The sequence below is a fragment of the Oncorhynchus gorbuscha genome, linkage group LG05 (assembly GCF_021184085.1).
Source record: "Oncorhynchus gorbuscha isolate QuinsamMale2020 ecotype Even-year linkage group LG05, OgorEven_v1.0, whole genome shotgun sequence".
Taxonomy (NCBI): Eukaryota; Metazoa; Chordata; class Actinopteri; order Salmoniformes; family Salmonidae; genus Oncorhynchus; species Oncorhynchus gorbuscha.
Window position 1 is genome coordinate 85,864,663 of NC_060177.1, and position 24,182 is coordinate 85,888,844.

General features: G+C 45.6%; 1 protein-coding gene across 1 annotated transcript in view; it reads right to left on the minus strand.

Annotated features, from left to right (window-relative positions):
* Positions 1–24,182, minus strand: part of LOC124036609 (metal transporter CNNM4-like) — an 85,263-nt gene that overhangs the window by 23,967 nt on the left and 37,114 nt on the right. Inside the window, exons 2-4 of the mRNA XM_046351409.1 lie at positions 16,136–16,279; positions 14,444–14,584; positions 11,090–11,259 (exon numbers count right to left, since the gene is read on the minus strand). Of these exons, the coding sequence (XP_046207365.1) occupies positions 11,090–11,259; positions 14,444–14,584; positions 16,136–16,279 (455 nt within the window). The remainder of the gene's footprint in view (positions 1–11,089; positions 11,260–14,443; positions 14,585–16,135; positions 16,280–24,182) is intronic.

The following is a 24,182-nucleotide window of genomic DNA, read 5'->3' on the forward strand; positions in this document are numbered from 1 at the left end:
GATATATTACTGAATAGGGCTGCCAGTAGTTTGCAAATGGCTGCACATCATGTGATGAGTGGCCAGCTACAGTGGAGCAGCAAAACGCCAGTACACACAACCCATCCTCCCACCAAAAATCATTCTCCCCTCCATGCCTCCCTCCCTCCCCACCTTTCTCAATCCCCTCCTCCTTCTCCGCCTCCCTCTCTCCTTCCCCGTCTCCCACCCTTCCCTCCCTCCCTCCCTCCCTCCCCTCCTTTCTCAATCCCCTCCTTCTCTGCTTCCCTCTCTCCTTCCCCGCCTCCCACCCTTCTTCCCTCCCTCCCCTCCCCACCTTTCTCAATACCCTCCTTCTCTGCCTCCCTCTCTCCTTCCGCCTCCCACCCTCCCCACCTCCCTCTCTCCTTCCCCACCTCCCACCCTTCCCTCCCTCCCTCCCTCCCTCCCCTCTCCTTTCTCAATCCCCTCCTTCTCTGCCTCCCTCGCCTCCCACCCTTCCCTCCCTCCCCACCTCCCTCTCTCCTTCCCCACCTCCCACCCTTCCCTCCCTCCCTCCCCTCCCCTCCTTTCTCAATCCCCTCCTTCTCTGCCTCCCTCTCTCCTTCCCCACCTCCCACCCTTCCCTCCCTCCCTCCCCTCCCCTCCTTTCTCAATCCCCTCCTTCTCTGCCTCCCTCTCCTTCCCCACCTCCCACCCTTCCCTCCCTCCCTCCCCTCCCCTCCTTTCTCAATCCCCTCCTTCTCTGCCTCCCTCTCTCCTTCCCCACCTCCCACCCTTCCCTCCCTCCCTTCCCTCCCCTCCTTTCTCAATCCCCTCCTTCTCTCCCTCCCTCTCTCCTTCCCCGCCTCCCACCCTTCCCTCCCTCCCTCCCTCCCTCCCCTCCTTTCTCAATCCCCTCCTCTGCCTCCCTCTCTCCTTCCCCACCTCCCACCCTTCCCTCCCTCCCTTCCCTCCCCTCCTTTCTCAATCCCCTCCTTCTCTGCCTCCCTCTCTCCTTCCCCACCTCCCACCCTTCCCTCCCTCCCTTCCCTCCCCTCCTTTCTCAATCCCCTCCTTCTCTGCCTCCCTCTCTCCTTCCCGCCTCCCACCCTTCCCTCCCTCCCTCCCTCCCCTCCTTTCTCAATCCCCTCCTTCTCTGCCTCCCTCTCTCCTTCCCCACCTCCCACCCTTCCCTCCCTCCCTTCCCTCCCCTCCTTTCTCAATCCCCTCCTTCTCTGCCTCCCTCTCTCCTTCCCCACCTCCCACCCTTCCCTCCCTCCCTTCCCTCCCCTCCTTTCTCAATCCCCTCCTTCTCTGCCTCCCTCTCTTCCCTCCCTCCCTCACACCAAGGGGCAAATATTTGATCGCTGATGACAATATTCTGGAAACAGAATCGACTGACGTCTGGGAGCAGACACGAACAAACAACCAACCAAAAATAGGCCTATGTAATGGTGTGTAACAGGAAGGACACACACAGTCACACACACACACAGTCACACACACACACACAGTCACACACACACACACAGTCACACACACACACACACACACACACACACACACACACACACACACACACACACACACACACACACACACACACACACACACACACACACACACACACACACACACACACACACACACACACACACACACACACACACACACACACACACACACACACACACACACACACGTAGCTGTAATAACGGTGGAATGAAGATTGGGGCGGAGGGAGATTATCTGGAAGAGAATGGTCCCGTTTCTCATGACTCTGCTCCCACGCCTATGCTATTAACAAATGCTGCCCCCCCACACACAGACACACATTTCCAAAAACAACCAATTCATTCATTCATGAACACAGCGCCTTTGGAAACTATTCAGACCCCTCAACTTTTTTCACATTTTGTTACGTTACAGCCTTATTCTAAAACAGATGCAATGAAACAGTTTCCTCAGCAATCGACACACCCCATTATGACAAAGCGAAAACATATTTCTGGACATTTTTGAAAATGTATTAAAAAAACAGAGAAATACTGTATTTACATAAGTATTCCGACACTTTGCTATGAGACTCTAAATGGAGCTCAGGTGCATTCTGTTTCCATTGATCACCCTTGAAATGTTTCTACAACTTGATTGGAGTCCACCTGTGGTGAAATCAATTGATTGGACATTATTTGGAAAGGTCCCACAGTTGACAGTGTATGTCAGAGTATTCTATTGTTGGCAGGCTCTATCCAAATAACATTAAATTGTTGACAGGCTCCACATGTCAGTGCTCTCCCACCCCCCTAAACATACACTACATTGCCAAAAGTACACGCCTTCAAATTAGTGGATTCTGCAACTTCAAACCAATGTTAATGGTCACATACACAATTTAGCAGATATTCTATAGGATTGAGGTCAGGGCTTTGTGATGGCCACTCCAATACCTTGACTTTGTTGTCCTTAAGCCATTTTGCCACAAATTTGGAAGTATGCTTGGAGTCATTGTCCATTTGGAAGACCCATTTGCGACCAAGCTATAACTTCCTGACTGATGTCTTGAGATGTTGCTTCAATATTTCCCCATAATTTTCCCTCCCCATGATGCCACCTATTGTGTGAAGTGCACCAGTCCCTCCTGCAGCAAAGCACCCCCACAACATGATGCTGCCACCCCCATGCTTCACGGTTGGGATGGTGTTCTTCGGCTTGCAAGCCTCCCCCTTTTTCCTCCAAACATAACGATGGTCATTATGGCCAAACAGTTCTATTGTTGTTTCATCAGACCAGAGGACATTTCTCCAAAAAGCAAGATCTTTGTCCCCATGTGCAGTTGCAAACCGTAGTCTGGCTTTTTAATGGCACTTTTGGAGCAGTGGCTTCTTCGTTGCTGAGCAGCTTAAGGTTATGTCGATATAGGACTTGTTTTACTGTGGGTATAGATACTTTTGTACCCGTTTCCTCCAGCATCTTCACAAGGTCCTTTGCTGTTGTTCTGGGATTGATTTGCACTTTTTGCACCAAAGTACATTAATCTTTAGGAGACAGAATGCGTCTCCTTCCTGAGTGGTATGACGGCTGCGTGGTCCCATGGTGTTTATACTTGCGTACTATTGTTTGTACAGATGAACGTGGTACCATCAGGTGCTTGGAAATTGCTCCCAAGGATGAACCAGACTTGTGGAGGTCTACAATTATCTTTCTGAGGTCTTGGCTGATTTCTTTAGATTTTCCCACAATGTCAAGCACAGAGGTGAGTTTGAAGGTTGGCCTTGAAATACATCCACAGGTACACCTCCAATTGACTCAAATTACGTCAATTAGCCTATCTGAAGCTTCTAAAGCCATGACATTGTTTTCTGGAATTTCCCAAGCTGTTTAAAGGCACAGTCAACTTAGTGTATGTAAACGTCTGACACACTGGAATTGTGAAACAGTGAATTACAAGTGAAATAATCTGTCTGTAAACAATTGCTGGGAAAATTACTTGTGTCCTAACCGACTTGCCAAAACTATAGTTTGTTAACAAGAAATTTGTGGAGTGGTTGAAAAACTAGTTTTAATGACTCCAACCTAAGTGTATGTAAACTTCTGACTTCAACTGTTATATCAGATTGAGCAATTTCAGAGTGGCATTGATTAATATACAGTGGAATAGAATACATGATATACATATGAGATGAGTAAAGCAGTATGTAAACATTATTAAAGTGACCGGTGTTCCATTATTAAAGTGACCAGTGTTCCATTATTAAAGTGACCAGTGTTCCATTATTAAAGTGACCAGTGTTCCATTATTAAAGTGACCAGTGTTCCATTATTAAAGTGACCAGTGTTCCATTATTAAAGTGACCGGTGTTCCATTATTAAAGTGACCAGTGTTCCATTATTAAAGTGACTGGTGTTCCATTATTAAAGTGACTGGTGTTCCATTATTAAAGTGACCGGTGTTCCATTATTAAAGTGACCAGTGTTCCATTATTAAAGTGACCAGTGTTCCATTATTAAAGTGACCAGTGTTCCATTATTAAAGTGACTGGTGTTCCATTATTAAAGTGACTAGTGTTCCATTATTAAAGTGACTGGTGTTCCATTATTAAAGTGACCAGTGTTCCATTATTAAAGTGACCAGTGTTCCATTATTAAAGTGACCAGTGATTGCATGTCTATGTATATAGGGCAGCAGCCTCTAAGAAACATTATTAAAGTGACTGTTCCATTATTAAAGTGTTTCCATTATTAAAGTGACCGGTGTTCCATTATTAAAGTGACTGGTGTTCCATTATTAAAGTGACTGGTGTTCGGTTGCGTAACCGGGTGGTAGCCGGCAAATGATGGCTATTTAACAGTCTGATGTCCTTAAGATTGAAAAATATCTATCTTGGTCCCAGCTTTGATGCACCTGTACTGACCTCTCCTTCTGGATGGTAGCGGGGTGAACAGGCCGTGGCTCAGGTGGTTGTTGTCCTTGATCTTTTTCAGCCACACCTATGGCTGACGGGTGTATAAAATCGAGCACACAGCCAAGCAATTGCCATAGACAAACATTGGCAGTAGAATCGCCTTCCTGAAGAGCTCAGTGACTTTCGACGTGGCACCGTCATTCATCTATATTGATTTATTGAACCTTCAGTTAACGAGGCAAGTCAGTTAAGAACAAATATGTTTTTTACAATGACGGCTAAACCCAGACAATTGTGCGCCGTCATAGGATGCCACCGTTCCTACAAGTCAATTCATCACATTTCTGCCCTGTTAGAGCTGCCCCGTACAACTGTAAGTGTTGATATTGTGAAGTGGAAATGTCTAGGAGAAACAACGGCTCAGCTGCGAAGTGGTAGGCCACACAAGCTCACAGAACGGGACCGCCGAGTGCCGAAGCGCGCAGCGTCTAAAAATAGTCTGTCCTTGGTTGTAACACTCCCTACTGAGTTCCAAACTGCCCCTGGAAGCAACGACAGCACAATAACTGTTCGTCAGGAGCTTCATGAAATGGATTTCCATGGCCGAGCAGCCGCACACTAAGATCACCATGCGCAATGCCAAGCGTCAGCTGGAGTGGTGTAAAGCTCGCCGCCATTGGACTTTGGAATGAATCACGTTTCACCATCTGGCAGTCCGACAGACGAATCTGGGTTTGGCAGATGCCAGGAGAACACTACCTGCCCCAATGCATAGTGGAAAGTGGAAAGTTTGGTGGAGAAAGAATAATGGTCTGGGGCTGTTTTTCATGGTTCGGGAAATCGTAATGCTACAGCATACAATGGCTTTCTAGACGATTCTGTGTTTTCAACTTTGCGGCAACAGTTTGGGGAAGGCCCTTTCTTGTCTCAGCATGACAATGCCCCCATGCACAAAGCCAGGTCCATACAGAAATGGTTTGTTGAGATCGGTGTGGAAGAACTTGATTGGCCTGCACAGAACCCTGACCTCAACTCTATCGAACAACTGAATTGGAACGTCGACTGCAAGCCAGACCTAATCGCCCAACATCAGTGCCCGACCTCACTAATGCTCTTGTGGCTGAATGGAAGCAAGTCCCCTCAGCAATGTTCCAACATCTAGTGGAAAGCCTTCCCAGAAGAGTGGAGGCTGTTATAGCAGCAAAAGGGGGACCAGCTCCATATGAATGCCCATGATTTTGGAATGAGATGTTCGACAAGCAGGTGTCCACATACTTTTCGCCATGCAGTGTAGCTCAATGGATTATTCCACCTATGGGCCCTCCCACTGAGTAGATAACATCATGATGAGGGTGGGGTGGGTGGCTAACAAGCTGAGCCTAACAATCCCTGGATTACTGGCGCTGGCTAATGACTGTTTAGGGACTAATGCCATAACTGATTTTTGGGAAAACAGTGTGTGTGTGTGTCTGTGTGTGTGTGTCTGTGTGTGTTTCTGCGTGTGTTTCTGTGTGTATTTCTGTGTGTGTGTGTGTGTCTTTCTACACAGAGTGGTGCAGTGGCTAGCTGGGGGTTAGATTAAACTTGGTATTAGCCTATTGATACACAGCTGACTGACAGTGTGGCACGGTGTCTCCCAGTCTCTCCCGTTCTCCTCCTACCTCCTCTGTTCTCATCCAGCTGCAGGCTCTGACCTCCAGCTGCAGGCTCTGACCTCCAGCTGCAGGCTCTGACCTCCAGCTGCAGGCTCTGACCTCCAGCTGCAGGCTCTGACCTCCAGCTGCAGGCTCTGACCTCCAGCTGCAGGCTCTGACCTCCAGCTGCAGGCTCTGACCTCCAGCTGCAGGCTCTGACCTCCAGCTGCAGGCTCTGACCTCCAGCTGAAGGAACACTGCTTCCCGCCTAGGGCTGGGTGATATAGAGTTAATTCATATGAATGTTTTTGCGCAATATTCCAAATGCCTGTATCTTTTTATTTTTTATGAGCGTTTATGTCAGCATACTGTCTTTTTGGTTTCCTCTCCTTCACGCTTTCTGTGCTGTGCACCTTCCCATTTACACCAGAGATCTGTATATAATGATGAGATGCTCATGTCTCCGCCCTAACAATGGGGAGTCGTTGTCCCAAAAGCGGGAAGTCAGGAGAAATTTGGGGGAAAGTGAAACCTCTCGCTTCACCGCTTAATCTCAGTTTACACACACGTGGACACACACCAATTATGTGTTCATAATTCCACTGTTCTGCCTTGTTAGCTAGCAAATAGATCGAAAATGGACCAAAATGGACTAGAAATATAAAAGATTAGCTGGATACTCACCAGCATGTGGGCTAGTGGGATTGTTTATGAGACCTGTGTTAATTGTCTATAACGCTTGCTTCAACAAGTTATTCATTGTTAGTGAACGTGTATTATGCATGGTTCTGGTTTACATTTGAAACAAAAACTGCATTTTCATAGACAGACTTGAAAGCTAAATCAGTAATTACAACAGAACAGCAGGTTAAACAATTTTGATAAAATAATGACATTATTAGTGAGTCTTATGATTGTGGAAGGCTTATATTTAGCCTAGATATATTATCACAAACTCTGAATTCACTAGATTATTGCCAACTGTTGAAAATGCTGTTTATTCTACCTTTAAATTTGTACAACAAAAGCTTATTTAGAAAAAAACATTTCTGATGTTTTGTAAATAATGATTTACAATATATAAATAAAATCGAGATATGATTTTTAGGCCATATCGCCATCCCAGACCCATCTACACCCCCTACCCTGCACCTCAATACTCTATAGGGGCCTCCTCGTCTCTTCTCAATACTCTATAGGGGCCTCCTCGTCCCTTCTCAATATTCTATAGGGGCCTCCTCGTCCCTTCTCAATATTCTATAGGTGCCTCCTCGTCCCTTCTCAATATTCTATAGGGGCCTCCTCGTCCCTTCTCAATATTCTATAGCGGCCTCCTCGTCCCTTCTCAATATTCTATAGCGGCCTCCTCGTCCCGTCTCAATATTCTATAGCGGCCTCCTCGTCCCGTCTCAATATTCTATAGCGGCCTCCTCGTCCCGTCTCAATATTCTATAGCGGCCTCCTCGTCCCGTCTCAATATTCTATAGCGGCCTCCTCGTCCCGTCTCAATATTCTATAGCGGCCTCCCCGTCTCAAAATTCTATAGCGGCCTCCCCGTCTCAAAATTCTATAGCGGCCTCCCCGTCTCAAAATTCTATAGCGGCCTCCCCGTCTCAAAATTCTATAGCGGCCTCCCCGTCTCAAAATTCTATAGCGGCCTCCCCGTCTCAAAATTCTATAGCGGCCTCCCCGTCTCAAAATTCTATAGCGGCCTCCCCGTCTCAAAATTCTATAGCGGCCTCCCCGTCTCAAAATTCTATAGCGGCCTCCCCGTCTCAAAATTCTATAGCGGCCTCCCCGTCTCAAAATTCTATAGCGGCCTCCCCGTCTCAAAATTCTATAGCGGCCTCCCCGTCTCAAAATTCTATAGCGGCCTCCCCGTCTCAAAATTCTATAGCGGCCTCCCCGTCTCAAAATTCTATAGCGGCCTCCCCGTCTCAAAATTCTATAGCGGCCTCCCCGTCTCAAAATTCTATAGCGGCCTCCCCGTCTCAAAATTCTATAGCGGCCTCCCCGTCTCAAAATTCTATAGCGGCCTCCCCGTCTCAAAATTCTATAGCGGCCTCCCCGTCTCAAAATTCTATAGCGGCCTCCCCGTCTCAAAATTCTATAGCGGCCTCCCCGTCTCAAAATTCTATAGCGGCCTCCCCGTCTCAAAATTCTATAGCGGCCTCCCCGTCTCAAAATTCTATAGCGGCCTCCCCGTCTCAAAATTCTATAGCGGCCTCCCCGTCTCAAAATTCTATAGCGGCCTCCCCGTCTCAAAATTCTATAGCGGCCTCCCCGTCTCAAAATTCTATAGCGGCCTCCCGTCTCAAAATTCTATAGCGGCCTCCCCGTCTCAAAATTCTATAGCGGCCTCCCGTCTCAAAATTCTATAGCGGCCTCCCCGTCTCAAAATTCTATAGCGGCCTCCCCGTCTCAAAATTCTATAGCGGCCTCCTCGTCTCAAAATTCTATAGCGGCCTCCCCTCGTCTCAAAATTCTATAGCGGCCTCCCCGTCTCAAAATTCTATAGCGGCCTCCTCTCAAAATTCTATAGCGGCCTCCTCGTCTCAAAATTCTATAGCGGCCTCCTCGTCTCAAAATTCTATAGCGGCCTCCTCGTCTCAAAATTCTATAGCGGCCTCCTCGTCTCAAAATTCTATAGCGGCCTCCTCGTCTCGTCTCAAAATTCTATTGCGGCCTCCTCGTCTCGTCTCAAAATTCTATAGCGGCCTCCTCGTCTCGTCTCAAAATTCTATTGCGGCCTCCTCGTCTCAAAATTCTATAGCGGCCTCCTCGTCTCAAAATTCTATAGCGGCCTCCTCGTCTCAAAATTCTATAGCGGCCTCCTCGTCTCAAAATTCTATAGCGGCCTCCTCGTCTCGTCTCAAAATTCTATTGCGGCCTCCTCGTCTCGTCTCAAAATTCTATAGCGGCCTCCTCGTCTCGTCTCAAAATTCTATTGCGGCCTCCTCGTCTCAAAATTCTATAGCGGCCTCCTCGTCTCAAAATTCTATAGCGGCCTCCTCGTCTCAAAATTCTATAGCGGCCTCCTCGTCTCAAAATTCTATAGCGGCCTCCTCGTCTCAAAATTCTATAGCGGCCTCCTCGTCTCAAAATTCTATAGCGGCCTCCTCGTCTCAAAATTCTATAGCGGCCTCCTCGTCTCAAAATTCTATAGCGGCCTCCTCGTCTCAAAATTCTATAGCGGCCTCCTCGTCTCGTCTCAAAATTCTATAGCGGCCTCCTCGTCTCGTCTCAAAATTCTATAGCGGCCTCCTCGTCTCGTCTCAAAATTCTATAGCGGCCTCCTCGTCTCAAAATTCTATAGCGGCCTCCTCGTCTCAAAATTCTATAGCGGCCTCCTCGTCTCGTCTCAATTCTATAGCGGCCTCCTCGTCTCGTCTCAAAATTCTATAGCGGCCTCCTCGTCTCTTCTCAAAATTCTATAGCGGCCTCCTCGTCTCAAAATTCTATAGCTGCCTCCTCGTCTCAAAATTCTATAGCGGCCTCCTCGTCTCTTCTCAATATTCTATAACGGCCTCCTCGTCTCTTCTCAATATTCTATAGTGGCCTCCTCGTCTCATCTCCATATTCAATAGTGGAATTTGCAGTTTACCTTCAAAATAAATGTGTCATTGACAGTGATGCAAATGGAATACAAATAGTAGAATTATACCATACTTTTATTTTGAAGGCTAAACGCAAAGTCCCCTATTGTGGCTAATCCTTATAGTGGCTAGCTTCACATAGATGGGTCCGACCACCATTAATCAAATAAGAACAGTCTTATAAATTAGGGTTATTTTAGATGACACACATCTTTATAGTTAGCTAACTAACTATAGCTACTGAAACAGATGTCGTTTTGCTATGTTTTTGAGGAAGAACATTGTTTGCATCAATGAGCTAGCTAGCTTTTATTATGACAAGCACTGTAGGTCCCTGAGACAACTTTACCAGCATCATAGCACACGTATCGATGAATCGTTGTGACATATGAAATAGGAGTGATAGTGTAATCAATGTGTAATAACTATGTAAATGAGCGTGTTAAATTATTATGTGACGTGAAGTCATATTCAGGTCCTGATTGGTCAACAAGCTTATTTGAAGTAACTTTTTTGACCCAAACGGCGTTCCATAGAACTCCTGGTTGAGAATGAAACGTCTGAACGACCAAACAGCACAGCAAGTAAGTGAAAGAAATAGGTTTTGATGATGTTTTACCGGTAAATGGGGACATACGTAAATGCCAACAAAATAATTTTTTGGTCCGTGTGGAGTGTAACCTTTATTTCCCTAGGCAAGTCAGTTAAGAACAAATTCTTATTTACAATGACTGCCTACCCCGGCCGATGCCGGGCCAATTGTGCGCCACCTTATGGGACTCCCGATCACGGCCCGGATGTGATACAGCTGGATTCGAACCAGGGTCTGCAGTAACGCCTCTTGCACAGATGCAGTGCCTTAAGTCTGCTGTGGCCATGTGTTAACTATTTAACTGCACTAGAATGCTTAATATTGGTTATCGTTATCATATTTTTTGGGGCAAAGAAAATATCGATATCGGCCAAAAATGTCATATCAATGCAACACTAGTATGAAATGGCCTCCTCGTCTCTTCTCCTCTGCTTGTTGGAGAGAGTGTAGGTGTGAAGGCCTTGAATGAGGCCAGTGGCAGCTTTCACAACAGACCTTCAACAGGATGGTTAGTCTGGCTGTGTGGTTGATTAACGTAGAGCTAACTCCCTCTGGGTTAGTGTTGTGACACAGAAAGCCTCCTTCCGTCAACCCTGGTTAAATATGTGAATACTTTGCCACCCCCTGTCGAGGCCGGGCAGGGAGCTGCCATCTGTTACAGGTAGCAGGACATGGCTCATTTCAACAATGAGAAACACGGAGATGTTAGAGAGTGTTTCTGGGGTCTATTCCAGGCCAGGATGAACAGAGGAAGTCAGGACTTATATAAAAACAAACTAAGAAGGAACTTTTCATGTGGGAATTTAAAACCATGTCACAATGGTGACTCATTGAATCAATCACTGGCTGATTCACACAAAGTCAGCCAGAAAGACAGAGTGTGTGTGGTGTGTGGCCTACCTGCAGTATGAGTATGAAGTAGTCGACAGCCTTCCCTCTCTGGTAGACAAAGTGTTGAGGACAGCGTTTGTCACTGTCGTTGAACTTAATTTCCTGGATGACGTCTGGGTGTCTCAGAATCCTCAACAGAACCTTGTCCGATATCTGGGACGGGCTGAATAACGTCACCTCTGGAGAGAGACAAATTATCATTTGACTGAACTGAAATTATGTCAAAGACAGGGGGTAGAGGCAGACAGACATAGGGTAGAGGCAGACTCCGAAGGTAGAGGCAGACAGACATAGGGTAGAGGCAGACTCCGAAGGTAGAGGCAGACAGACATAGGGTAGAGGCAGACTCCGAAGGTAGAGGTAGACAGACATAGGGTAGAGGCAGACTCCGAAGGTAGAGGCAGACAGACATAGGGTAGAGGCAGACTCCGAAGGTAGAGGTAGACAGACATAGGGTAGAGGCAGACTCTGAAGGTAGAGGCAGACAGACAGAGAGGAAAGAGGCAGACTGACAAAGAGGGTCGAGGCAGACAGACAGAGAGGAAAGAGGCAGACAGACAAAGAGGGTCGAGGCAGACAGACAGAGAGGGTAGAGGCAGACAGACAGAGAGGGTAGAGGCAGACAGACAGAGGGTAGAGGCAGACAGACAGAGGGTAGAGGCAGACAGACAGAGAGGGTAGAGGCAGACAGAGAGGGTAGAGGCAGACAGACAGAGAGGGTAGAGGCAGACAGACAGAGAGGGTAGAGGCAGACAGACAGAGAGGGTAGAGGCAGACAGACAGAGAGGGTAGAGGCAGACAGACAGAGGGTAGAGGCAGACAGACAGAGAGGGTAGAGACAGAGAGGGTAGAGGCAGAGAGGGTAGAGGCAGAGAGGGTAGAGGCAGAGAGGGTAGAGGCAGAGAGGGTAGAGGCAGACTCCGAAGGTAGAGGCAGACAGACAGAGAGGGTAGAGGCAGAGCGGGTAGAGGCAGACAGACAGAGAGGGTAGAGGCAGACAGACAGAGAGGGTAGAGGCAGACAGACAGAGAGGGTAGAGGCAGACAGACAGAGAGGGTAGAGGCAGACAGACAGAGAGGGTAGAGGCAGACAGACAGAGAGGGTAGAGGCAGACAGACAGAGAGGGTAGAGGCAGACAGACAGAGGGTAGAGGCAGACAGACAGGGTAGAGGCAGACACAGACACAGACAGGCATGCTGTGATACTGCAATCTCTGTTGTTTTAGAGAGAGAAGAGGGAACAGCAACGTAATTCTGTCTGAGCACGCTACAACAGACACAAGACTAGTGGTGCTGGCAACACAAGTGAATCATTAACGTCACAATATTCAACCATGGTTGCATTGTTTTTTACATAAATTTCTACTATGAATAAGCAATCACTGAGGTAATTGAATAACATTGGAATTCTTTAACAAGTCGCGACACGCTTTTACCAACTGAGCTAGACATTTCGTACACTCGGAAAGTATTCAGACCCCTTGAATTTTTCAACATTTTGTTACGTTACAGCCTTATTCTAAAATGTATAAAATATTTTCTCTCTCATCAATCTACACACAATACCCCATAATGACAAAGCAAAAACATGTTTTTAGGAATTTTTACAAACGTATGAGGGAAAAAAAGGAAAATAAATACATTTCCATAAGTATTCAGACCCTTTACTCAGTACATTGTTGAAGCATCTCTGGCAGCGATTACAGCCTCGAGTCTTCTTGGGTATGATGCTACAAGCTTGGCACACCTTTATTTGGGGAGTTTCTCTTATTCTTCTCTGCAGATCCTCTGTCAGGTTAGATGGGGAGCGTCGCTGCACAGCTATTTTCAGGTCTCTCCAGAGATGTTCGATCGGGTTCGAGTCCGGGCTCTGGCTGGGACACTAAGGACATTCAGAGACTTGTCCCAAAGCCACTCCTGCATTGTTTTGGATGTGTGCTTAGGGTCGTTGTCCTGTTGGAAGGTGAACCTTCTCCCAAGTCTGACATCCTGAGCACTCTGGAGGAGGTTTTCATCAAGGATCTCTCTGTACTTTGCTCTGTTCATCTTTCCCTTAATCCTGACTAGTCTCCCAGTCCCAGCTGCTGAAAAACATCCCCACAGCATGATGCTGCCACCAACATGCTTCACCGTAGGGATGGTGCCAGGTTTCCTCCAGATGTGAAACATGGCATTCAGATCAATCTTGGTTTCATCAGACCAGAGAATCTTGTTTCTCAATATCTGAGAGTAGGTGCCTTTTGGCAAACTCCAAGTGGGCTGTCATGTGCCTTTTACTGAGGAGTGGCTTCTGTCCGACTCTACCATAAAGGGTTGATTGGTAGATTGTTGAAGAGATGGTTTTCCTTCTGGAAGGTTTTCCCATCTCCACAGAGGAACTCTGGAGCTCTGTCAGAGTGACCATCGGGTTCTTGGTCACCTCCCTGACCATGGCCCTTCTCCATCGACTGCTCAGTTTGGCAGGGCGGCCAGCTCTAGGAAGAGTCTTGGTGGTTCCAAACTTCTTCTATTTAACAATGATGGAGGCCACTGTTTTGTTGGGGACCTTCAACGCTGTAGACATTTTTTGGTACCCTTCCCCAGATCTGTGCCTTCGACACAATCCTGTCTCGGAGCTCTACGGACAATTCCTTCGACCTCATGGCTTGGTTTTTTTCTCTGACATGCACTGTCAACTGTGGGGCTTTACATAGACAGGGGTGTGCCTTTCCAAATCATGTCCAATCAATTGCATTTACCAGAGGTGGACTATAATCAAGTTGTAGAAACATCTCAAGGATGATCCATGGAAACAGGATGCACCTGAGCTGAATTTCGAGTCTCATAGCAAAGGGTCTGAATACTTTTACTTTTCTGGTTTCTCTGTTTCTATTTTTAATAAATGTGCAAACATTTCTAAAAACCCGTTTTCTCTTTTTCATTAGGGGTGTTGTGTGTAGATTGATGAAGATTTAAAAATATATAATTTTAGAGTAAGGCTGTAATGTAACAAAATGTGGAAAAAGTCAAGGGGATTGAATATTTTCCAAATGCACTGTATTGTGGCATATCAAATCAAATGTATTTATATAGCCCTTCGTATATCAGCTGATATCTCAAAGTGCTGAACAGAAACCCAGTCTAAAACCCCAAACAGCAAACAATGCAGGTGTAGAAGCATATTGTGGTTGGGTAGTGTGTGACAGTGTGTGGGGGTTGCATTGTGTGGTTGGGTAGTGTGTGACAGTGTGTGGGGGTTGCATTGTGTGGTTGGGTAGTGTGTGACAGTGTGTGGGGGTTGCATTGTGTGGTTGGGTAGTGTGTGAGAGTGTGTGGTTGGGTAGTGTGTGACAGTGTGTGGGGGTTGGAGGTCACACGTTCTAACCTGTTGCCAGGAAACGGTGAGCGGCCAATAACAGCTGAGGGGAGATCTTGACTTTGGATTCGCTCTCAGTCTGTTTGAAGGCGGAGAAATCTCGTTTGTTCTTATTGGGTGCCACCTTCTTCCTGTTTCTGCTGTTGTCAGCTAGGTGAGAGATGACACAAAAGGACAGGTTACAGATTAGGCAGAATCTAAACTGCATTTCCTTGGTTCCTCGAATCCCCTCTCCTCTCCTTCTCAAAACCCAGTGGAGGAGAAGGTCAGAGGGGAGGGACATCGGATCAGCATCTGACCGAGGACACTTATCTCAAAACAGTTTATCCCGAGTGGATTAATATGGTTAATTTGTGTCACACGGTAGATTGTAGAACCACGGGTCAGCCTTGCATTCTTTTGAAAAATGTGATTTCTAAGATTTTATTTGCTCTTTTATAAACAATACAAAAACATACACATAGTACAAAAACAACTACATCATACAAAGACCCACTAGCCCCCACCCTAATAACCTTCTGCCTCCCCACAGTAATAACCTTCTGCCTCATGGCCTCAAACTGCACCACTCTCTCTCTGTCGTCCACGCTCTTTAAAATGTCTAGATAATAAAGCACATGACCATTGCGTGGGGAGGACTGGCTTGAGTTTCAGTTTTTTTTAGTGTAGGTTTTTGTTGTTTTAAGATAATTGACGAGAAGAGTTTTGTCCAACCCATCGGGTATCTCACTGCACCCTCATGTCTTGAAATGTACAGCCAGACGAATGGAAAGCACATTTACATTCAATACCGCTTCTCATCCATCTTACCAACTCCTTCCATAACTTTTGTAACATTCCCAGAAGGCATGAATTGTAACATTCCCAGAAGGCATGAATTGTAACATTCCCAGAAGGCATGAATTGTAACATTCCCAGAAGGCATGAATTATTGAGTCATTAGTAGGGCTTACACTTCAGACAGGACTCTTGACGTTGTGCTGTACAATTTGTGAACTGTGTCTTTTGTATAGTAATAAATACTGGATTAAACTTACATTTTCGTTAACTGTAATCTCATTCGTTATGTTTCAACACTCCATCTTGTGCCAATATCAGTTATTAAGTCTTGTTTCCAATAGTTTATATTTTTCTGTAAGAGGTTGTCAGTTGGCTCTCTGAAAGGTTTTCTTTTCCTTATCGATCATATGAATATCCTTTTCTGACATAGGTTTCCCTCTCATGTCCAAACGACTTCAAATAAAAGTTTTGTGATTTAAACGTTTAAGTTGCATGTACTTGAAAATATCTACATTGGTCCAAAATGGCTTTTTAATTCTGTCATGGAAATAAATGTATTTCCTATTACCAGGGCATTTACAGTTTTTATGCCTTTAGTTTTCCATGTGGACCAATTTATCAGTGAATTCTGAAAAGCTTGTTCCATAATGTTGTGTTTTTAGGTAGTGATACTTGTTCTTGTAAAATACGTTTCATTTTCTTCCATATTTATTTTTTCTTCCATGTTTTTAACTATGAAGCTGTTTGTTCTTTGCTTTATCCTTTGAAAACAGACGATTCTGGGGATGAGCAGGCACATCCTCAGCTTTGCATTCTAAGGGTATGTACTAAATATCTATAAAAGCTAATTGATGAGTTATGGGCTTCTGTTCTATGGGACACACATGTTGTAATAAACATGTTATAACCCAATAGACTCACTGTAAAGATCCGACTCGTCCAGGATCTCTGATTTGATGATCTCCTCGATGACGTCTTCCAAGGTAACCAATCCCAGCACCTCGTAGAACGGATCCCCCTCGCCCTCATTATTCACCTTCTGAACGATGGCCAGGTGGGACTTACCTGGAGAGAGCGAGAGCGAGAGAGTGAGAGAGTGCGAGAGAGCAAGAGAGCGAGAGAGACAGGGAGAGAGAGGGAGGTTAATTTATGGGTTCAAATATTAACACATTATTACTTTTGCACTTGAACAAGTCTTTTACACCTGCAAGATTTACTAATATTTAACAACTCATATCTAATATTGCAAATTTGAGTTGAAGTTCTTGCTCAAGGGCCTGCATGACTGCATTAAAACTGCCGCCAAACCTGTCTGTGGCTGGACTTTAGCCGTTACTGTACAACAAACACAGACACACCCTAACGCAGACAACGGCGAACAAACACACATGCACACACACACACAGACACAGACGTTAGGGCAATGATACTCTTCACCGTGACACATTTACCAGTGGAACAGGTAGTTACTAGTGCCCCATCAGAACCAGAGGGACTAGACTAGTGCATAGTTGACTAAAACTGGAAACATACTGTACAGGGATGGAGCACTGTACCCATGGCTGCTGTGGACTCAAACACAGTAATGACACACAAACGGCTTGAGGCAGCGGAAAAGAGTGAATGCGGAGATCGTAGATGTACATTCAGTCAGTCATATCTAGAGCAATTCACAGGAGCAATTAAGTGCCTTGCTCAGATTTGTCACTTCGTGGGCGCGAGTATTTGAATCAGCAACCTTTTGATTAGTGGCCCAACGCTCTTAACCACTAGGCTGCCCTCTGAAGACACACAATATCCACTTCTCAATCTGGCCAACCAGTGTTGTTGAGGAAGTGGCACAGGTTTATGGGAAAGGGCTTCTACTTTTATTCTAACCTGATTGAGAACACCTCGTTCGAGAGAAATACCTCAGACTAACAGACAAGCAGAAAAAAAACAACCCTTGAAAACGACTCGATGAAATAAGAAATGGAGTCAAAACGTATTATTTGATTCAGAGAGGATGGAAAAGAAGAACACAACAAGTGAAATCAGGAACTGGTGCAATGAGAAAGAGAACATAAAACAGGAACTCGGAGGAGGACAGTGACCGTGAAGGCACAGACATTTGTCACTTATTCTGCTAAAGAGGAAATGAACCCGCACATAGCTGTGTCATAAGACTTACCTTAATATTTCAAAATTGTTTTGGTCAGAGACACATGTTAGCAGATGTTAATGGTCACATACACACTCCGTTAGCAGATGTTATTGGTCACATACACAAGACCATGGTTTGCAGATGTTAGGGTCACCTCATACCTCCAGGTTAGCAGATGTTAAATAAGGGCACTGGTCATCCACCTCTGGCCTGCTCGCCTCCCTACCACTGGTTAGCAGATGTTATTGGTCACATACAAACTGGTTAGCAGATGTTAATGGTCACATACACATGGTTAGCAGATGTCAATCACCACCTTCCGGAGACACCTAAACATGGTTAGCAGATGTTAAAGGTCACATACACATGGTTAAAAGATTTAGATGGTCACATACAATGGTTGTTCCAGATGTTATAAGGTCAATACACATGGTTAGCAGATGTTAAGAGGTCACATAAATGGTTAAATGTAAATGTTATTCTAACCTGATTGAGAACACCTGGTTAGAGATGTTAACAGACAAGCATAAAAAAACATGGTTAAAAGATGTTAAGAAATGGTCAAATACATTTGATTCAGCAGATGTTAAAAGTCACATACACATGAAATCAGGAATGTTGCAATGGTCACATAAACATGGTTAGCAGATGTGACCGTGAAGGCACAGACATTTGTCACTTATTCTGCTAAAGAGGAAATGAACCCGCACATAGCTGTGTCATAAGACTTAACTTAATATTTCAAAATTGTTTTGGTCAGAGACACATGGTTAGCAGATGTTAATGGTCACATACACACGGTTAGCAGATGTTATTGGTCACATACACACGGTTAGCAGATGTTAATGGTCACATACACACGGTTAGCAGATGTTATTGGTCACATACACATGGTTAGCAGATGTTAATGGTCACATACACATGGTTAGCAGATGTTATTGGTCACATACACATGGTTAGCAGATGTTATTGGTCACATACACATGGTTAGCAGATGTTAATGGTCACATACACATGGTTAGCAGATGTTAATGGTCACATACACATGGTTAGCAGATGTTAATGGTCACATACACATGGTTAGCAGATGTTATTGGTCACATACACATGGTTAGCAGATGTTAATGGTCACATACACATGGTTAGCAGATGTTAATGGTCACATACACATGGTTAGCAGATGTTATTGGTCACATACACATGGTTAGCAGATGTTAATGGTCACATACACATGGTTAGCAGATGTTAATGGTCACATACACATGGTTAGCAGATGTTATTGATGGTCCTTCTGTAGCTCAGTTGGTAGAGCATGGGTAGTGGGTTCGATCCCCGGGACCACCCATACGTAGAATGTATGCACACATGACTGTAAGTCACATAAAAGCACAAATGGCATTATTATTATTATTATTATTATTATTGGTCACATACACATGGTTAGCAGATGTTAATGCGTGTGTTGCGAAATGCTTGTGCTTCTAGTTCCGACCGTGCAGTAATATATAACAAGTAATCTAACAATTTCACAACAACTTCCTAACACACACAAGTGTAAAGGAATTAATAAGAATGTTTACATATATGGATGAGAGATGGCCGAACGGCATAGGCAAGATGCAGTAGATGGTATAGAGTACAGTATATACATATGAGATGAGTAATGTAGGGTATGTAAACATGATATAAAGTGGCATTGTTTAAAGTGACTAGTGATACATTTATTACGTCCAATTTTTAATTATTAAAGTGGCTGGAGTTGAGTAAGTATGTTGGCAGCAGCCACTCAATGTTAGTGGTGGCTGTTCAACAGTCTGATGGCCTTGAGATAGAAGCTGTTTTTCAGTCTCTCTGTCTCTGCTTTGATGCACCTGTACTGACCTCGCCTTCTGGATGATAACGGGGAGTCCAGGCAGTGGCTCGGGTGGTTGTTGTTCTTGAGGTGTCCGTGACCTGGAGGGTGTCCTGGAGGGCAGGTAGTTTGCTCCTGGTGATGTGTTGTGCAGACCTCACTACCCTCTGAGAGCCTTACGGTTAATGGGCAGAGCAGTTGCCGTACCAGGTGGTCATACAGCCCGACAGCATGCTCTTGATTGTGCATCTGTAAACATTTGTGAGTGTTTTTGGTGACAAGCCTAATTTTTTCAGTCACAACGCTGTCTGTGTGGGTGGACCAATTCAGTTTGTCCGTGATGTGTACGCCCAGGAACTTGAAACTTTCCACCTTCTCCACTACTGTTCCATCGATGTGGATAGGGGGCTGCTCCCTCTGCTGTTTCTTGAAGTCCACGATCATCTCCTTTGTTTTGTTGACATTGAGTGTGAGGTTATTTTCCTGACACCACACTCCGAGGGCCCTCACCTCCTCCTTGTAGGCCGTCTCGTCGTTGTTGGTATTCAAACCTACCACTGTAGTGTCGTCTGCAAACTTGATGATTGAGTTGGAGGCGTGCATGGCCACGCAGTCGTGGGTGAACAGGGAGTACAGGAGAGGGCTGAGAACGCACCCAGTGTTGAGGATCAGCGGGGTGGAGATGTTGTTACCCATCCTCACCACCTGGGGGTGGCCCATCAGGAAGTCCAGGACCCAGTTGCACAGGGCGAGGTCGAGACCCAGGGTCTCGAGCTTAATGACGAGTTTGGAGGGTACTATGGTGTTGAATGCAGAGCTGTAGTCGATGAACAGCATTCTCACATAGGTATTCCTCTTGTCCAGATGGGTTAGGGCAGTGTGCAGGGTGGTTGCAATTGTGCCGTCTGTGGACCTATTGGGGCGTTAAGCAAATCGAAGTGGGTCTTAGGTGTCAGGTAAGGTGGAGATGATATGATCTTTGACTAGCCTCTCAAAGCACTTCATGATGACGGAAGTGAGTGCTACGGGGCGGTAGTCATTTAGCTCAGTTACCTTCGCTTTCTTGGGAACAGGAACAATGGTGGCCCTCTTGAAGCATGTGGGAACAGCAGACTGGGATAAGGATTGATTGAATATGTCCGTAAACACACCAGCCAGCTGGTCTGCACATGCTCTGAGGATGCGGCTGGGGATGCCGTCTGGGCCTGCAGCCTTGCGAGGGTTAACACGTTTAAATGTTTTACTCACGTTGGCTGCAGTGAAGGAGAGCCTGCAGGTTTTGGTAGCGGCCGTGTCAGTGGCACTGTATTGTCCTCAAAGCGAGCAAAGGAGTTGTTTAGTCTGTCTGCAAGACATCGCGGAGCAAGACATCGGGGTCCACGACGGGGCTGGTTTTCTTTTTGTAGTCCGTGATTGACTGTAGGCCCTGCCACATACCTCTCATGTCTGAGCTGTTGAATTGCGACTCTACTTTGTCTCTATACTGATGCTTAGCTTGTTTGATTGCCTTGAGGAGTGAATAGCTACACTGTTTGTATTCGGTCATGTTTCCGGTTACCTTGCCCTGATTAAAAGCAGTGGTTCGCGCTTTCAGTTTCACACGAATGCTGCCATCAATCCACAGTTTCTGGTTGAGGAAGGTTTTAATAGTTGCTGTGGGTACAACATACATAACTGTCATACCAGTGACACATCAGATAAAAATCAATAATGACAACTGATGTCAGTTTATGGACAATATTCTTAAAAACAGTCATGACACAAACTGTTATCTGGCTGAGCTAACAGGCCAACAGTAGGACAGCTGGCTAACAGTAGGACAGCTGGCCGGCCAACAGTAGGACAGCTGGCCGGCCAACAGTAGGACAGCTGGCCGGCCAACAGTAGGACAGCTGGCCGGCCAACAGTAGGACAGCTGGCCGGCCAACAGTAGGACAGCTGGCCGGCCAACAGTAGGACAGCTGGCCGGCCAACAGTAGGACAGCTGGCCGGCCAACAGTAGGACAGCTGGCCGGCCAACAGTAGGACAGCTGGCCGGCCAACAGTAGGACAGCTGGCCGGCCAACAGTAGGACAGCAGGCCGGCCAACAGTAGGACAGCAGGCCGGCCAACAGTAGGACAGCAGTTATTGGTTGAGCTACAGTAAACAGTTTGTGCCGTGACTGACAAGTCAGAACTGACATCAGCTGACATGACTGTTTATGACATATGATAATTCCATAACTATAGGATAGCCTAACATATGTCCATATTCCAAAAACGTATATTTAAACATGTGGGGCACAATAGTCAGCTAGTCAGACAGTCAGCCAAAGTCACAAGTGACTGGTGAGGAGTTGGGAGGATGTTGAGATGTCTCATGAAGTTGAGGGGGATTATGATACAAGTGGCAAACCAGGAGGGCCTAAAATTAACACCTGTCACCTGCGGGCTAAATGTCTATTTCACCAGACACGTTGGCGGTGGTCAGGGCTTCACAGTGTGAGCACTTCACTAGCATTTGTGAATAAAAATAGTATGATCACATTTACAGTAAAATAAATGTTGCAGTGGCTGGTTTCAAAGTATTTCTGCCGTTTTGTTTCACAGTAAATGAACAGCTGGTAAATTAACTATGAATCCTATATAGCCTATTCCACCTCGCGCCGCAACACTGCCTGGCTGGGGGCTGTGCGCACGTGAAGAGCGGAGTTAAAGATTCATTTTCAGAAGCGCTGCTTACAGGTATAAACGTTGGTCTAATTCACTTGAAACGAAAGTCTACTGAAGTGAGACTTTGTCCTTGTGTTTCTTGGCTATTTACCTTGTGTTGTTCACAAGCTAGTTCGTTTTTCACAGTTTGAGTTTTAACTGTTAGGGAAGAGAAGACAACGCTGCTTACTTGTCAGACTCAAATCTCACAAGCACAAACACATCCGAGTCGCATTACCAAGGTAACCGTCAAGGGCAGGGGAACATTTTATCTCATCTGTAATATTTTGGTTAAAAGACTCAGGTCACAAAAAATGAAATTAAGTTAAACAATATACCACATTACTTCTTACTGGGAATACATGTATTGTTTAAGAAACATTTCAAAACATGCTCATCATTTTTTTTGTGTGTTTTGTTGGTGTAATTTTAGCTGGTAAAAAAATCTGAGTGGCTGGTAGATTTTTAAATCTATCTGCCACAGTGGCTGGAGGACCAAAATGTACATTTTAGGCCCTGTGAAACCAGGGCAGTATTTCCCACACAACATCTAATACACACCATCATCATTACCTCCTCAGCCATCTTGAAACTTCTCTTAAATAGATAATGACTGTTTACCAGTGTCATCACAGACAAAGGACCTGGGAGTACATGACTTAGCATGGAAAAAGTCTGCTAAATGGCATATATATAAAAAAACAAAAAAACAAACAGAATACAAAGACAGGCTACGCCACACGCACTTCCTCAATGTCTCACAAAACCCACACAAACAAACACACTAGTGCACATGCATAAACGCACGCTCACCCACACACACACATTTCTGTAGTCATCTGCCTGAGAGGCTTGGGTCAGTATGAACGTTAGGTTAGGCTACTCCTGTAGTGTTATGTTGATAGGAGACTTGCCTGCCTACGTCCCATCTAGGTCGGGGGTCAGTTCAACTGTTCCAACCTGCTTTTCTAGCGCCAGCAGCCTACCGACAGGTCCTGGTCACAACCTAGTTGTCTGTCTCTGAAATCCTCTCAAAGACTTCATTAGAGTTCTGGAAGAATATCTAGGGTAAGCCTAGCTACAATTCTGTTCCTTCTGTTCTACTTGAAGCAGACTACAATCACAACTGAGGAAGTGCAAGAGACAACAAATCATTTTTCTGCGGCTTCTCGACTCCCCGAATTATATCATTACGTTACCAATCTAAAGTGTTGACACTCACACACACTGAGGATGTGAGTGGATTGTGACTGCTCTGTCAGCACTCCTCTGGTGACAAGACAGGAAGTCATATAAAGACAGAGAGACAGTGAGAGACAGAGAGAGTCAGAGAGAGAGACAGAGACAGAGTCTATTGTTTGCTGATGATCTGGTGCTTTTGTCCCCAACCAAGGAGGGCCTACAGCAGCACCTAGATCTTCTGCACACATTCTGTCAGACCTGGGCCCTGACAGTAAATCTCAGTAAGACCAAAATAATAAGGTCCAGTTGCCAGGACCACAAATTCTACCTCGACACCATTGCCCTGGCACCGTTGCCCTGGCACTGTTGCCCTGGCACCGTTGCCCTGACACCGTTGCCCTGACACCGTTGCCCTAGAGCACACAAAAAAGTATACATACTTGGGCCTAAACATCAGCGCCACATGTAACTTCCACAAAGCTGTGAACGATCTGAGTGACAAGGCAAGAAGGGTATTCTATGCCATCAAAAGGAACATAAAATGCAACATACCAATTAGGATCTGGCAAAAAATACTTGAATCAGTTATAGAACCCATTGCCCTTTGTGGTTGTGAGGTCTGGGGTCTGCTCACCAACCAAGAATTCACAAAATGGGACAAACACCAAATTGAGACGCTGCATGCAAAATTCTGCTAAAATATTCTCAGTGTTCAACGTAAAACACCAAATAATGCATGCAGAGCAGAATTAGGCCGACACCCTCTAATTATCAAAAAGCAGAAAGAGCCTGTAAATTCTACAATCACCTGAAAGGAAACGAGTCCCAAACCTCCCATAACAAAGCCATCACCTACAGAGAGATGAACCTGGAGAAGAGTCCCCTAAGCAAGCTGGTCCTGGGGCTCTGTTCACAAACACAAACACACCCCACAGAGCACCAGGACATCAACAAAATTAGACCCAACCAAATCATGAGAAAACAAAAAGATAATTCTTTCCAATGTGTCAAGTAATTAACAAAAAAACTGAGCAAACTAAGAATGGTATTTGGCCCTAAACAAGAGAGTACACAGCGGCAGAATACCTGACCACTGTGAC